The sequence below is a fragment of the Lepidochelys kempii genome, chromosome 4, assembly GCF_965140265.1.
Source record: "Lepidochelys kempii isolate rLepKem1 chromosome 4, rLepKem1.hap2, whole genome shotgun sequence".
In the NCBI taxonomy this organism is placed as follows: domain Eukaryota; kingdom Metazoa; phylum Chordata; order Testudines; family Cheloniidae; genus Lepidochelys; species Lepidochelys kempii.
Window position 1 is genome coordinate 30,185,467 of NC_133259.1, and position 16,439 is coordinate 30,201,905.

General features: G+C 38.6%; 1 protein-coding gene across 21 annotated transcripts in view; it reads right to left on the minus strand.

The window, feature by feature from the left end:
* The window catches only part of TBCK (TBC1 domain containing kinase), a 281,017-nt gene that overhangs the window by 97,723 nt on the left and 166,855 nt on the right, over nucleotides 1–16,439 (minus strand). For 20 of the 21 annotated variants that reach the window (XR_012158524.1, XR_012158514.1, XR_012158513.1 and 17 more), the window contains one exon: nucleotides 11,405–11,564. The exons of the other annotated variant lie outside the window; for it this stretch is intronic. Coding sequence is in view for 1 of the 20 variants with exons in the window: in XM_073340839.1 (XP_073196940.1) it covers nucleotides 11,405–11,564 (160 nt within the window). In the remaining 19 variants the exon portion in view is untranslated. The remainder of the gene's footprint in view (nucleotides 1–11,404; nucleotides 11,565–16,439) is intronic. 21 annotated transcript variants of the gene reach the window in all.

The window sequence follows — 16,439 nt, forward strand, 5'->3', positions numbered from 1 at the left end:
GGGTTGGACTAGATGACCTCCTGAGGTCCCTTCCAACCCTGATATTCTATGATTAGCATTTGGGAGAACTGTAGAGACCATTCATCAGGACACTCAAAGAAATCCATTGACAGGACTTATCAAAGACCACCAGGGACAAACATCTAGGACAATATCACGAACACAAACTGAAGCAGTTAGATCACATCAACCACCACACACTGATGTTTATATAGTCAGCTGCTAGTAGGCCTGGCCAGACAAAGGACACCCTGGTCAAAGCCTAAATCATAGCTCAGTCACACAGGAGCAAGACATATATTAGCCTTCTACCTGCATGTAATCAAGCTCCTCATAAGTCAACTAACTGAGGACAGTTGTTCCCAGTGTAGAAAGATGACAGAGGGGCTTTGTATTCAGTCTGCCAGAGCAAGGCACAGAATCTTTCAGGTTGGGGACTTACACAGTGACATTCCCACACCCTAATTGCTCTCTGAGGTTCCCTGTCCCCATTTTTCCATGTTTTGCCTGTGGAGGTTATTGCAACTCTTCCAGAACTGCCAGAGGGGAGAGCAGGGACCATAATCCTGGGTCCTTAAGTAGTATTTAAAATAAAACACACCACACAGAGAGTTTTGAATTACCATGCATGTGTTTTTCAACTCCTGATAAGCATACTGGGATGTTTTTGCTCTGCCAGACTATACCAGTGTAGAGTGGTCAACCAGGAGCTTGCTTTAGGTGCTGTTCAACCCATCTCATTTAACCACCAGCAGTCAGAGACACCCCATACTCTTCTTCTGGGAAACTGGAGATGTACTGTCTTCCCTTGATGTCATCCCCAGCACTCTCAACTTTGTGGGTGACAGCTGGAGGACAGGGGCACAAACATTACTATGAGGGAGCTTCCTGGCTGTCATACAAGATCCCTCTCTAACTCCTAATCCCAACACACCAAGAGAACTCTGCAGCCCTGGGGAACATTTGTGCTCCACAGCATCAGATGGCTCCATGCTGCAGAGCTGGAGTGGGCCAGGGTTTGACCCTAGCTTAACAACTACCTGATCTGATTACTGGAGGGGGAAAAGAAAAGACAATGCCAATTTCATGTTCTGTTATTTGTATATTTTGTTCTGAAAGCAGAAACAGCTGTAGGATTCAGCATTAGATTATATTTGAAGTGTTTTGTTGGCATTATCAAAACTTCCTTCAGTCTCCCTAATTAAAATATTAACTTTTTATATTTCTCTTCTTGTATGCATTGGTTCCTGCTTCTTGCAGATAGGCAAGTCAGCCAGAGAGAGAAGAACAGGAGCTGTGCATCCCACATTAATTATAAGATTGGAGATGGAATTGTATGGAAAAATGTTCTAATGCCACCTGGAATCTTATCCTGCCAAGGTACACTGTATGCAGCTTGCATTATCAAAAAAGGTGAAAGGGTTATTTCTGGCATGTATACTGCTCAAAGGAACAGGGAGGAAAGGTTATTTCAAATATTTACATCAACTTCAAGTCTTTTTCACAACTTAACAGTTATGTACAAATATCACGTAGTAAAACTTTAAAGACATGAGAAAACAAACAATACAAAGAGAAAATTAATGTTGCTCAAACACAGACTTTAAGAATTAATAGTCTAAAATGAGTAAAATTCCTGACATACAAATACCATGAAGTAGTGTGACCTTCTGAGCCACCGATAGATTTCTTCTATGGTGTCAGCAGCAGAAACTCTAATTTCAGAATGCTAAAAATTAGTCTCCCCCCATGTCCTCACATGATTGTGTCATTCTACCATATTATCCATTGTAGATGGGCTGATATTTTCTTTTTCAAATACTAAGACACACTATCAAAACAGGGGCCTAAAGTTAGCACCTAAATAGTTTATTTTGCAACTAAATAAAAGTGACCTGATTTACAGGGTACTGTGAGCACAGAAGCCAATTGGTGTTGGGGATGCTTAGTTTGGAATAACCTGTAAAACTTTTTTTTTTTTTAAAAAAGGCTTCTTGGAATATACATAAATTGTGCAAGCATTATTCAAATCTCAATTCCAACTATCCTTGTGACATGTAAAATTCTTGTGTCCCCCTTTCTTATAAATCTCAATGTTCACAAACAGATCGTGGTTTCCTCAAATGTATCAGTTACTCAGATAAAACAGTTATTTGCAAGAATTCACTAGTTAATATTCAAAATTTGAGGTATGTTTATTTGTCATTGAACAACAAAAGTGGAATGGCATTGTTTTTATTCCCTGACTGGAGAAGTATAACTTCAGGAAAAGGGCTTTAAGTCTCTCAAGGAGAGGCACCAGATAACTAGGATTTAGGAAATACTAAGAAATACTAGAAAAATTGACTGACTCTCTTTTCTAGGTCACATAGTCTTTGCTGAAGTCATTGTTCCAAAAATGTTAGGGCACTATGAAATTTACTAGCTGCATGCACAGTTCAATTTAATTTCCTCATGTCACATTCGCAGCAAATAATTGAGTGTGTGGAGGGTGCATGGAGATCTTTGAATGGATTGTTTAGCCACTACCATCCCAGGTTTCTGGTGACGGCTTTGGGAATCTGCCCATTTTCTGGGTTAAGCACCAATTAATTCCGCATAAAATATGCCCTTTTCAGTGTGAACTACTGAGCCTGCAAATATTTGATATTTAAGCATTCTTGTGAATAAAACTCCTTTACTCAAATGCTCAAAAAGAGGCACAGGCACAGCTGAAGCAAATTCATTTTAATTTAGTGTTGGATGCCATATTTCAGCAGCTCTACATAGAAATATACACAGTACGTTTGACCCTTCTTTCCATCATTTAAGTACCATCATGTATCAGGAGCCATAATGATCTCCATGGTTTAACTGGGAACCTTAGATCCCCCTAGGGATCATTTATCAAACTGTGTTTATACCAGACTACTCAAAGCAGTAAAACCACACAGCTTTCAAGGGTACCAGTTGTATTACACTAGACGCATCATGGTCTCAGAATGTATATAGTGGAGATTCCTGTGACAGAATGCAGTTTGAGCCATAATGGATTACAGTCAGTTCCCAACTCTCTGCAGGCTGGCCATCATGATAGTGCTGTTTAAATTTCTTGCTTTAACAGACATTCCTGTGGCCAGGGAAAATTAAAGGATGCATGGGGAAGGAAGGAGGAATAGCATAGTGTACCAGAATACTAAGTGAAAGAATGCTGTGACCAATCATCAGTACAAGGAAGCAAAGCCACACAAAGAATCGGAAGGCAATGAGATACTCACGTCAGAGATCTCTCTCATCCAAACTTTGTACTACCTGTAGATTGTTACAAGATTCCTCAAATGTTCATTTCTTTCTATTGCTTTGTAAACATATGTTACAAAAGCTTCAGCTGGGGGACTGCAGGCTGTTTTACTGTAAAATGGAACCAGTAGGCTGCCCTTGATTCTAGTGAAGGAGAGTAGACATGAACCAAGCAAAGAAATTATTCACTAGTATCCATGAACAAGCTTTCTCTGTTGCACTAGCCAGACACTGAATCCCACTGCTTCAGAGAAGGTATTTTTAGTACAACTACTTCTAAACACTAAGGGCTTGTCTACCTGGAGACTTAGTGAGTTCAAGACAGGGTGCACACTAGCTTGCCACCCACAAACTGGCCATTTGGATCCTGCTATCGCATTCTGCCATGTGCTTTCACCTATTGCTCCCGATAAATGACATTGCACTTTGATATTCAGGTGATGGACATTAAAAAATGCAATTAGCTAGGCACTGTTATTTGATAACTATTAAAGTAGCACCATATACTGAAAAGGAAGAAAGGGAAGGAGTTAAGGTATAAATTTAGTGTAAACACACAGTATGTTAAAAATGCACTTATTGTTCTAACAAGATCAAGGAAGAATTCTTTGCATACTGAAGATACACTTTCCATTCCATAACTTCAGCTACAAAGTGATAACTGAAAGGTGCTACACACAAGAGTTTGAATGAAAATATTCCATTCATCTACATAGATGGACAGCTATTATCTGGAATCAGATAAGGTTATATGAGTGTCAATGTACATGAAAGAGAATGATGCTGCCCTAAGCGTTGAATCTTCAATTTAGGAATGTGAAAATGCAATAGCAAACACAAACATTCCTGAGAACAGCTGAAAGTGAAAAGTAACCCAATTCCTGAGAATATTCTTGTAACGCAGCTAATTTGTACCAACCAAAGCACTTCCACGAAATCTAACATCTCATATCAATATGGTTGAGTGGGCTGTGAAACAATAATGGGGAAAAATACCATTTTAGGATTCAACAGAAAACGTATCAATTGATAATAAAGTGTTTGGTATTTTTTGGTTGGTTGTTTTTTTTGTTTTTTTTTTTTTAAGGCCCTTAGTCATCCAGAATTTCCAAGAAGTTTCGTTTAGGGGATTTGTTTTTAAATGGGATATTGTTCTTTTGAAACATTTCCCCTCCCATCTCCAGCCCAAAAGTCAGACGTATGCTGGTTTAATTTTAACTTCAGTTATTTTCTTTTTTGTCTAAGAATTGCTTTATTTGTTTAAAAGTGTTTAAGAATTGCTCAATGACAGAAGTCCATCTAGGGCTTAAAGTTCCTGCTCAGAGAAGAGATCATGTTGAAGTCTAGTCTCCTTTTTCTGTACCATATGGATAGCGGAAGGCAAGGCCCACATGGAGCTTCCTAGTTCCAAAACATAACCTGCAAGGTTGACATCTCTGAAGGAACCCTTCGAGCACGGCATCTCCAGATCAAACTACTGGCTCAGCCCCATCAATCTTTCATGCCCTCACAGAGGGCTCAGCTCGGGGGAGGTGAAGCACCAGTCTCGCTTCCCTTATGTCAGTGTTTCCCCCAGAATTCATGGAAATTTCTGGGGAGGTAAAGCTCAGGGCTCCACAAGTGCCTATCAGTGCCTCCTAGAACCAGAAACATCTAATAAAACAGACAGACAGATCAAACTCCTCCTTAAAATAACCCAAACTTTCTAATAACTGTCAGAGGCATTAACCTCATCAGGGATAACAGAATAATACACATTTGGGGTTTCTAGGCCAGGCTGCTTTTGATTTATGAGCTGGCAAAGGAACAGCGGGGAAACTTCTCCTGACTCTGTTTCTTTTTTAACTTTATTTGTTTAACCTACTTGCTCAGGGCAACGTAAAGCCTAACTAAATAATGTCTGTGTAGTACTGCAAACTGTAAGTGCAAAGTAATTAAGGCCAGTTGTAGGGGTGAGATAAGAACTCAGGATGACCTCCTGGCTCACAGCCCTGTATCACTCTCCTGTGATCCTGTGGTGTTTGGAATTATAGAGTGGGGATGACAGCAGCTCTCTTTTTCCCAACTTCATAAAATGTCCACTGGGAATCATAAGGACTTTATCGTATTTGCACTGGGACCATGCACATTATATATTTGCTCCAGGGCCAGATTTACAAGGGTATTTAGTTGCTGCTAGATGCAGATAGGTGCCGACGAGTACGTCTACACTTTGAGCTGGAATTTATACCTCCACCTTGAAGAGACAGCTAAAATCAGAGGCGGTGCAAGTGACCTGAGGGGTCAGCCACCTTGAGCGTGTACCTAGTGTCTTGGAAGGATATGCTCTCAGGGCAGCTAGTCCCTCCCCCATCACTCACGGTGTCCAGCTACATTCTTCTTTTAGAATTTTTTAGCATGCTAATAGAATCAGAGCTAGCGCAGATATATCTCTTCAAGCTGGAACTGACATCTCCAGCTCAAAGTGTAGATGTACCCTAAGATGCTTAGGCTCTTTTGTAAATCCAGCTAGGTGCCTACCTGCACTTGTAAATCTGGCTCTCAGTCTTTTTAAAAAAAAAAAAAAAAGTGACCCTTGGTTAATATTTCACCCATGTGAAAGTTCAGAGATTTCTGTTTGTTTTTTAATTAAGTTAGTAGGGTGTGCATGTATCAAAATATGGGTTTTTAAACATGAAAGTAGCACCAACCTTTACCCTGAAGAGACTAGCCTCTTTGGCTGGGGTTTTCAAGAGAGCAAGTTAGGTATCAAAATCCAGTTGCAATTCAATGGAAGCTGGGCACTTAACACCCTTAGGTTCCTTTGAAAATTCCCAGCCTCCATATAATCGAAACCATCAAACTTCTCAGTAACAAATTCAATACTTTAAACAGACAATGCAACATCTTTAGTGCAGTACTAAGATAATTAGGAACAAGAACATTCATTAATATTGGTAATTATACACTGACTACCTTACCTGCGGACTTGAACATAGATTTAAATGTAATGTAATTATTGAAAAATAATTATTTTAAAATTTAAATGTAACAGCTAGATGCTTATGTTTTAAATTTTGCTGACTTTCAGAAGTCTGGCAAGTAATTATCTAACAGTACCATGCTACACTCAGTCTTCAGTCATGTAAAGAATGTAGTCAGCAAAAATGCATTCTGGTAATTGTCTCTCAATGCTATAAAATAATCTGTTTTCAGTTGCTACCTATTTCCTCCAAACCTCATTTTTTTTTTTTAAAGGAAAAGGAAAGGTTGCCATGTGAAAGCGTCACCAGGCAGATTCAGACAATATGTCATTTTCGTAAGGTAGAAGACATCATCTTGGGCCAGGAATGGGTCATACTAAAGAGAGGCTGAACTTAAATTTTTCTTTGTGCTTTGTAAAGAGTCAAGACCACCTCATACAAAACCCAGATTGCTTGTCTTTGCTTTGGGGATAATTCATAGATCTTATCTCATAGCTACTCTTGACTGGTTAGAATTATTACAGTATTATGGTACAACAGCTTGCAAGAGGAATTTAAAAAATGATCTACATAATGGATTAATAATAAAGCAATGACTTTACCAGGTCAAAATAATCAATGTAAAAACAACCAAAAGTTCAAACTCCATGACTGAGGATTCACTGTACAACTATAAAAACACAAGACTGATGGTTCATTTAGTTCTGCTCCATGGCTGACCAGCCATCTCTCTGTAGTGAGATCCTACACTATTCCCAGCATTCCATCCAATAATATTTTCCCACAGTAAGAAAAAGTCAGAGTCTAATTATTATCATCAACAGATTAAGAATGTTACTATATTAACATGCCTTCTTGTTAAAGAGATTGCTTCACTGCTGAGAAATGATTGGCTGGTGATTTAAGATTACAGAGTTAGGCTAATATAATCTGTGTATTTGTATTGCTATCAGGGAAAAAATGGTCTGAAAACATTTTTTTCCAGTTAAACATTTAACTAAAAATAAGAGATGCATTAAATAATCTGGGCAAGTCAGGAAAATGGTAAATTTTCTCCAAGGACACCAGCCCAGGTAGAAGTGAATGTCACTATTGAGGCTAAGCCACTAACTCTCTCTCTGACATTGGTCAAGTCAATTGATCTCTTCTAACTTCAGTCAACTTGGCTGTAACACAGATAAAAGCAGGACTTTGTTAAAAATAAACCCCCCCCCCCCACAGATAATGCATCAGAATTGATATTTTTGGATAAGTAAATAGTGACCTCCTACCCACAAAACTAGCCCCTCGCCACATTTCTGTGACTTACACCATTGATCCATCTTTAGCTCGCTGACTCTCAAACTTCGATCACTGATTTAAATATGTATTGAAATTCTATCAGCCACAAATTAAGCAAGAGCTGCTGTTGTGCATATCCAAATATCAGCTTAACCGTTATACACTCCACTTCAGTTATCCAGTATCCCTGCTGAAATTTAAGAGTCCATTTCCCATGTACAAATGTAGGGAGGGGATATTTAAGACATAAATTAGCATGAGAATGTAAGGCATAAGAAGCATAAGAATATAATGTTATTTCAATCATTTAAAGGTTGTTTACTCGGACTCAATTCAGACTGTTTAACTCTCTCCCATCACCCTTTTTTCTTAGTGGTTTCTTGCTGTTGCAAGATATAGGCTATTATTTGGCCAGTAAGGAAGGCTCAGTAACCACCCAGAAGCTGCACATTCACATAAAATTACAGCCATCCTCAAGGCAACAAACATTCCAGGGGGGCCAGAACACAGTGCATTGCATTAACTACACTCAGCTTCAGCCTCAGTTTCTTTCCATGCTAATATTACTCTGCTAACAGCACATTCAGTCAGGCTCTCATATATCAGCCAACCTATTCGTTTAATCTTCAGGGTGAGTTAAATTAAGGGGTTATTGACAAGTAGGATTTAGCATGGCTTAATCCTGGCCTACGGAAGTGTTTAAATGAAGCCAAAACAGAACTAGTTTCTTTACCATTGCTGTGTTCCTGCTTCTCCTGCTGAAAGCAAATGTTTTTGTCTATATGGGAAGAAAGGACTTTCTAAAGCTAGTCTAAGTGTTTCATCATGTGGAAGCTAAACCAATAACAAAGGATGCATGTAGAAAAGGAAGAATTCTCTACAAATCAATTCAGGGACAGTCAACTTTGGATGCATTGTAATGATATAAAGCAAGGCATTAATGCAAATTAAAATGAGATCTTCCACTTTCTAATTACAGTTATTCAATCACTTTGTTCAGCAGCATTTTTCATGTTCCTTCCTTCTGTCCTGTATTTAATCAATACATTTAAACATCTGATCATTTTAGTGACTTTTTTGGATTAGGCACTAACAAACACTAATTTCTTTTTTACTTGGAATAGTTTGACACAACACTTAAAATTAAGAGTTTATTACAACTTTTCATTGTGCAACATTTTGTTTGGTTTTACACTTTTATTTTCTGTTTTTCATATTAGTGACTTTAACTAGCTCATTGTTCCATGTTCAACAATAAATTAATAGCTACTATTTTGGACAAGTCCAGTCCCATGCCCCCAATTTCAGCTTGGTGAAATACATCTTCAAACATTTGTATAGGATGAAGTTGGTATTGCCATGGTTTTTATAGAGAGATGCAGAAACACAAGTCGTTGAATTTATGAACCTTCTGAACAGAGGCAATCTGATACAGTTTTAACATGTACCAGCCATAAAGAGCTAATAGAGACAGTTTTAATCAGGCTCTACAAGTGAGGTTTCAGTACTCGAGTGATTTTTGGGGGAAAAAATATTAGTCAGTGCAAGTATTTTATGAAAATCCTTTTCTTTCGTCAGTTTCTCTGTTGCTATTTAGAAAACCTCCCTGGACAGCAGTAATGTTATCAAGAATCATAAAACAAAACCAATATGAACAGAGTAAGTTACATTTTTCAAAATATATTAAATAGATTACTGACAATGGTACAGATAAACACAAAGACTGTGTTTTCTTAGATTGCAGAGAGCATGGCTTTGGGGACAGGGAGGTATCTTTCACCTTGGTTAGTGGGTTTAGTTCTGAGTCTAGTAGGGTGGGGTAAATTTTTCAAGCCCTGCCTACGGCAGTAGTGGACAATAAATAAAAACATGAATTTGAAATTGGATATGGCAGCAAGAAAGCCCAGGTTACTCTGGTTGGTATACAAAGCGGCATCATATCATGCAAAAAGGGAAGTACAGGACCCTTCATACAAATCTAGTGTGACTGATGGAGAGGTCAAATCCCTAAGCCTTTACCCAGTCTTTAGTTAAGACAACTCCCACTGGTAGCTTGATCAGTTTTTTTCTTTTTTTCTTTTCTTAAATTAGTACCCATGTTGCCTCTGTGTTTCAAATAAAGTGTTTCCAAAAATGATCCTTCAAGACAACTGCTGAGAACTGATTTGCAAATGTGTGGGATGTCTTCAATAATGAGACTCATCATTGATACACCAGGGCATTTTTATTTCCCTGTCCCCTTTTCCCAGGAAGTCGTTGAATGGTAAAGCTCTTATTAAGATAGATGATGATGTTTAGTGGTTTAAAATGTAATTGTTGAAAGCTTCTGCGTAACCCACCATCAAATGCTTAAAACTTCCATTAAATCATCTCCACTTGGCATTGAGCATTTTATGCATTCTGCACTTGTTCCTCCGAGGAAGGATTTATGTGTTCAGGCATTTAGTGAGCTACTGTGATTATTTAAATTGATTTTCACATTGAAATATTTATCATAGACTTACTCAGTTGTAATGCACATAACTGCATGTGCCAAGACACTCACTGATCTGAGACTACTCTAGATCTGCTGTATAGTCAGCCCACATACTACCTCTGTTTGGTACCATCCAAGTGAATAGATATTTATCACTGAATGTATTTTGTAAGTGACCAACACGGACGTTTCTATTTATTTTCCTCCTCCTTTAGGGATATAGTGAAGTGCTTCAAACAAATCCAAAAAACAGATGCATTCTGTTGCTATAAGCCATGTGAAGAGTCACTGGTAATTCACAGCATTCTAATCTTCCGTATCAGGCCTTTAACTCATGTCCTTTCTGAGTGCAGAGACTTCGAGATTTTGATGAAACTAAGTTATACTCTTTCTCAGAAAGGAATTTAGAGAGGGAAGATAATTTGTCAAAGAACTTTACTAACAAAAGGAAAGTTTCCAATTTAATTTCCCTTCAGAAGAAAAATGTCAAGAGTCATTGTAAAGTCATTAATGTTCAGCTACAGAAATAAAGAGGCAAGTCTGATCACTGCCTCCAAATGCTTAAAAACAGAGACACTTCACCACTGTCACCCGACAGTAGCATATTTAAAGGGATGTGCCTTTTTCTCCTTAGCACTTGGGGCAGAGTGGCCCAAGGATGCCCAGAATATTGGAAGCCTGATCAGTAAGTGCCAGTATTCTTCCTGGCTGGGTATAATATTTCATTTTGTTTAGACTTAAAACCGTTCTTCTTATTCCCCCTTTCCATGGATGTTGGAAATTTGGATGAATTTTGTAATTCTACAGAGATGGCAAGATCACCAAGCCATTTCACAAAACTAGCTCTCTCCATTGCAAATTCAGAAATTGGTCATTTTGAAAATGAACTTTTTAAAGCTGTAAGACAATTACCTCTTTTTTAGCAATCCCTTTTCATCAAACACTGACATTTTCCAGACACTAAATGTTTAAAAGAAATACAAATCCTTTTCTCTTTAACTGGAAAGAGGCCAAAAACAAACAAAAAAAACCCACACAAACCAGGGCTTCCCAAAACATGTGTATGGCATCCATTTGCTAAGTAACAGACAGGGATATTTATTTTTTGGTGCCTAAAAATTAATATTCAGGGCCTGGACATTATTTAAGAAAGGCCATACTGAGTCAGACCAAAGGTCCATCAAGCTAAGTGTCCCGTCTTCTGACAGTGGCCAAAGCCATGTGCCCCAGAGGGAATGAACAGAACAGGTAATCATCAAGTGATCCATCCGCTGCTGCCCACTCCCAGACTCTGGCAAACAGAGGCTAGGGGCACCATCACTGCCCATCTTGGTTAATAGCCACTGATGGACTTATCTTTCATGAATTTATTTAGAGTGAGTATATGTTATAGCTATAAACTTACAGAAGCCGTGCTCTTCACCACATGTCCTACAATCACAACAACTCTTCCTTTGAAGCTCTGGAGTGTGGCAGTAGCAGGGCACTGGACGAGCTCTCCTTCCGCAGTGAATGCTGAGCCAAATGGAATGTTGATGCTGCCTGAAATGTGGCCGCGATTAAAGCTGACGGGCAACACAGTTAAGGGAAACATGAAAAAAGAAACTGGATACACCCACACCTGCTGTAAAGCACATAGGTCAGTGGGGCTGGGGTCTCTAAGTGCTACCACAATATAAACAAATAAACCAGGAGTGAACCCAGCTCTCAGATTTGTATGTACGCACCACTCCCATTGAAGTCAACGTGACTTTCAATTTTAGCACAGAATTTGGATGGTACAGCTTTAACTCATAACTAAACAATGAACTTTTTTTGTATTTTTCTTTCTCTTCATTGCTAATGCCAAAGATCTATGTAAGTGAAACAAACTATCTAATTTATAAGTAGCTCCCGCCTCCTCCCCAACGTCTGATGTGACACAGGCTAATTTGTTCTTACTGGATTAGTATATATCAAGAACCTCATTTATTGTTTACCCATTCTGAAAACAACAGCTGCCACCTCACAGGAAAACTAATAGCATGAAGATTTATTTGCTGTTTAAAAAGTGACAGATGGAATCATTTTGAATTCTGCAGTGGTCAATGAGTACTTAGTTTCACATGAGGAAGCAGAGATTTATGCTCAGGGACACATCATTCTGTCTGTTTTATCAGCATGCAGCCTTGTAAAGGTTTAACTATGCTTAAACAGCCATGAAACTCTTCTGTGTAGAGCAACTACTTTGCCCTCACTACAGTAGTTAACCCTTTAGATATCAAGTACTATGAACTTTCCTCTAAAATCTTGAATACAGGGATATTCAGTCAAGCCGAGTAGCGTCTCACATTTCTGCATTGTTTTACGTTAGTTCTGCCATTCTGAAATTGCCCTCATTTAAACTTTAAGGTATGAAGTATGAACAAAATCTCAGCTAACTAAAAATGGAAGAACATTTCCCAAACTGAAATTGAACTCAAAACAAGGGCAGATTTGATTTAAATCACTAGTCAGGTAATTGAAGCAGATATTTATAAAGTCATTGGGAGGTGAACTATCTCCAATTCAACAGGTTAATCATCAATATTTGGAGGATTTTCTTGCCATGCTGTATTAGGAGGAGAACATCACCAGACAGACGTTTACATTGTTTTATTTAACGAAAACAACAATGTTAAGTATTCTGGATTTTTTTCTTCAACAGCAAACATATAATATTTTAGCAAAACAAGCACATGTCCCTTGCTTCTCACATTTAGCTACAGATTTCTTTTCCTTCTCTGGATCTATTCTGCTCCCAACAATCTTCTATTCATTGAACTTTCTGAAACTTTACACTTTTAGCAAGAGATAAGGGACTGACTCTGTGTACTCAAATTTGCAGAAGGACAATAGAGTTGAGGTCTGTTATTTCTCACCTCTATATATTTATTTAAAAACATGTTTGCTGTTAACAAGCATGTTACCTCTGGAGACACAAATCCACAGTTTGAGAAATGCAAAACTAAGCATCTCTGATGGTATCTTCTAGACTGACCACTGAGTCCCACTGGGTAGATAGAAAGATCAACCTAAATAATCTACACAGAAGCCCATGGAACTACAAGATTAGGTCCCTAATCCATGAACTATTGGAAGTCATTTACAAAACTTTTCTTAAACATTATATGAATACATTGTGTCGTACTAGAAAATTAGCATTTATAATCCCTATTCCATGATGAGATATCTTTGAGCTATAATGTATCTTAATTAAAACTATCTTTAGATAAAATGTTTTTTGAGGGAAAAACCTATCAAAAAATCCAATTTAAATTAAAAAAATCTTTTTTTTTAAAAAAAGTCATTGATTTTTATCCACCCTGCTCAAAACTGCAGTTTGAAAGAGCTTGTTTAATTTATTATTTGCTTATTCTTAAAATTTTCACGAGCATCTGCATCTCTTAGTTTCAACAGAAACTTAAGCACTACAAGAAGGACCAATGAAATGTAGGACTGTTCTGGGGTTAATACACTGAACTGGAAATCAGATGATTGGGGTTCTATTCTTGGCTCCACTACCGACTAAATGAGAAGCATTTACTTCGTATACTTCAGTTTTCACATCTTTAAAATTGGGATATTATTTGCCTATTTCACAGAGGTTTTATGAGTGTTATTTAATATTTTAAAGTTTTTATAGGTTTTCAGACAAAAGGTGCTAGACAAATTCTTATTTACAACCTTATTAAAATCAAGAAATTCTGTGTATCGTATGGGACACCCATGAAAGGGTTAGTATGTAAAAGCCAACAACTCCTAGAAGTTGTTAGGTAAAATCTGGATGCACAAAAGGAGTTACATGCCTAAATCCCAGTTTTGGCACCACTATGATGCACAAAACCTCTGCTGAAGCTTGTAGGTACTTACCCTCAGTTTTTGTAGTACAAGTTCCCTAGCTACCTATGTTCCTGTCTCTGCTTCCTCTCTCTGGGTGTCCAGACATCTAAGTCAATGGAAGATAGGTGTTCAGCCACCTAAGTTGCCTGAAATGGTAGGTACAATCTGAGCATGCCTGCCAGATCAGTCCTCTCAGGGGAGTTCATACAAAACAGCTGGGGAGAAAAAGGAGAACCTTCCACATAAAACTTTTAGCCCAGTCATTAGGGTACTCATCTGGGATGTGGGAGAAACCTGGTTCAAGTCCCCACTTCATCTGAGGGAGAGAAGGGATTTCATCTGGTATCGTCTACCTTTCAGGTGAATGAATGCCTTAACTATTGGGCTATGAGATATTTTGGTGCTAATGTAAACAGTGAGTGGGCGACATTACACAATACCATATATCAAGCTGCTCTCGCCACCTTGAGTAGAGCAAAACAACGCCATCAAGATCAGTTTGATGAGAATGAAGCAGTAGTTCAACAGCTACTCACTAAAAAACATGAGATGTATAATCACATTTTTTATCCCATGTCCCTGTAGGCACAGTTTTAACATACAGGCATCTGTGTCATGATATCCAATCTTAGCTCAGAAACATGCAAGATCAATCATGGAATGCCAAGGCAGATGAAGGCTATGCTGATTGTCGGGAGCCCAAAGACTTCTATGCTGCCTCAAAAGATGCATATGTCCTACATACAGCACTACAGTCTCTTTGAAGAGTGCAGAGGGCCTAACACTGGTGACTGACAAAGGAGAAATCCTTCAGAGGTGGTGACAGCATTTCAGTGATCTTTTGAACATGCTGTCCAACATCACGGACAAGGCACCAATAAAAGCAATGGATCAGCCACCTTGTAATGACAACATGGATGCAGCCCCATCCTTTGGTTAAGTCAGCACTGCAATCAGTACCATGAAGAATTACAGAGCTTCCAGATCTGATGGCTTTCCTACAGAAATATTCAAGTTTGGAGCTGAGATCCTGCTGAGGTGACTACATGGACTATTTCTCAATATATGGAGCAATGAAGATTTACTGTAAGACTTCAAAGACTCTGCTTTGTCATCATATACAGAAGAAAGCTGAAAAGTCTGACAATGGCAACTATTACTCTCCATCACTGGAAAGGTTCTGACTAGAACACTCTTTGATTGTCTGCTATGCAAAATCACTAAATGCACGTTACTGGAGTTGCAATGTGATTTTAGGCCAACAGAAGGAATGGAAGACAAGATATTTGTAGCCTGCAAGAGAAATGCAGAGAACAACGTGACCTTTTACACTGTCTTTATTGAACTGACTAAAGCATCTGACACCATCAATAGACGTGGGTTTGGCGATTATTACATAAGTTTGGTTGTCTAGAAAAATTCACCAACATTCTGAGGCTATTTCATAACAGAATGCTCGTTTAAGTCTGCGTAGATGGTGTTCTGTCTGACCCATTTCATGTCACTAAAGGTTTTAAGCAGGCTGCATAATTGGTCCACTCTTGTTTAATATCTTCTATACAGCAATGCTTGATTATGCTACAAGAGCCCAGAATGCCAGTATCAAAATAGGTTTCCAGTTCTCTGGAACAGGCTGCGATCTTCCACAAAGGTCTTCGGGCAGTTGTTCATGAGCTGCTGTGTGCCAATGACTCTGCTCTAGACCAGATACAATTGAATATGAATGGATTTGCAAAGTCTGTAAAAAGATATGGGCTTATATTCTGAAAAAGACAGAGGCCATGTATCAACCTGCACTAGGGTACCCTCCATGAAATCAAAAGTCACCATCAGAAACACACAGCTAAATGTTGTTACAGACTTCTGCTATCATGGTAGTATATTGTAGATTTATGTTAGTATAGACAAGGAACTGACAAATCATATCAGCAAAACCAATTCATCATTTGGTTGACTATCAGGAAGAGTTTGGTGGCAACATGGTATTAAACTTCAAACCAAGTCTATAAATCAGTTGTGCTGTCCAACTTACTGTATGGGTGTGAAACCTGGACCTGCTACAGGCATTATATTAAGCTTCTAGATAAGTTCCATTTACGACATCTGCATTCCAGACTCTGTATCAAATGGCAGAATAAAGTTACCAATAATGAAATTCTGGAATGTAGTCACTCCACAGGGATTGAAGCCAGGCTTGTCACAACACAGTTATGCTGGGCTGGTCATGTGCTGAGGATGGATGACACCAGGATGCCAAAGGAGTTGGAAAGCGAGCAATCACAAAGGAGGTGGCCAGAAGAAATGCTTCAAAAGACACACTGAAGCATAACTTGAAACAGCACGACATTGAGACTAACAGCTGTGAGTTATCAGCAACTGGAAGACCACACTGGCGAGCAGTAGTCAATGATGGGGTTACCCAGTTCAAGGTTAACTGTCGTATGAATCTTGAGGCACAGAGGCTGAGTTGTAAACAGTGGCAGATTCAACAAGCACAGACTATAATCCCTTCCTCAGCATCAAGCTATGCACTTCATGTGGAAAGGACTGTCACTTGCGCATCGGTCTTTTAAACCACA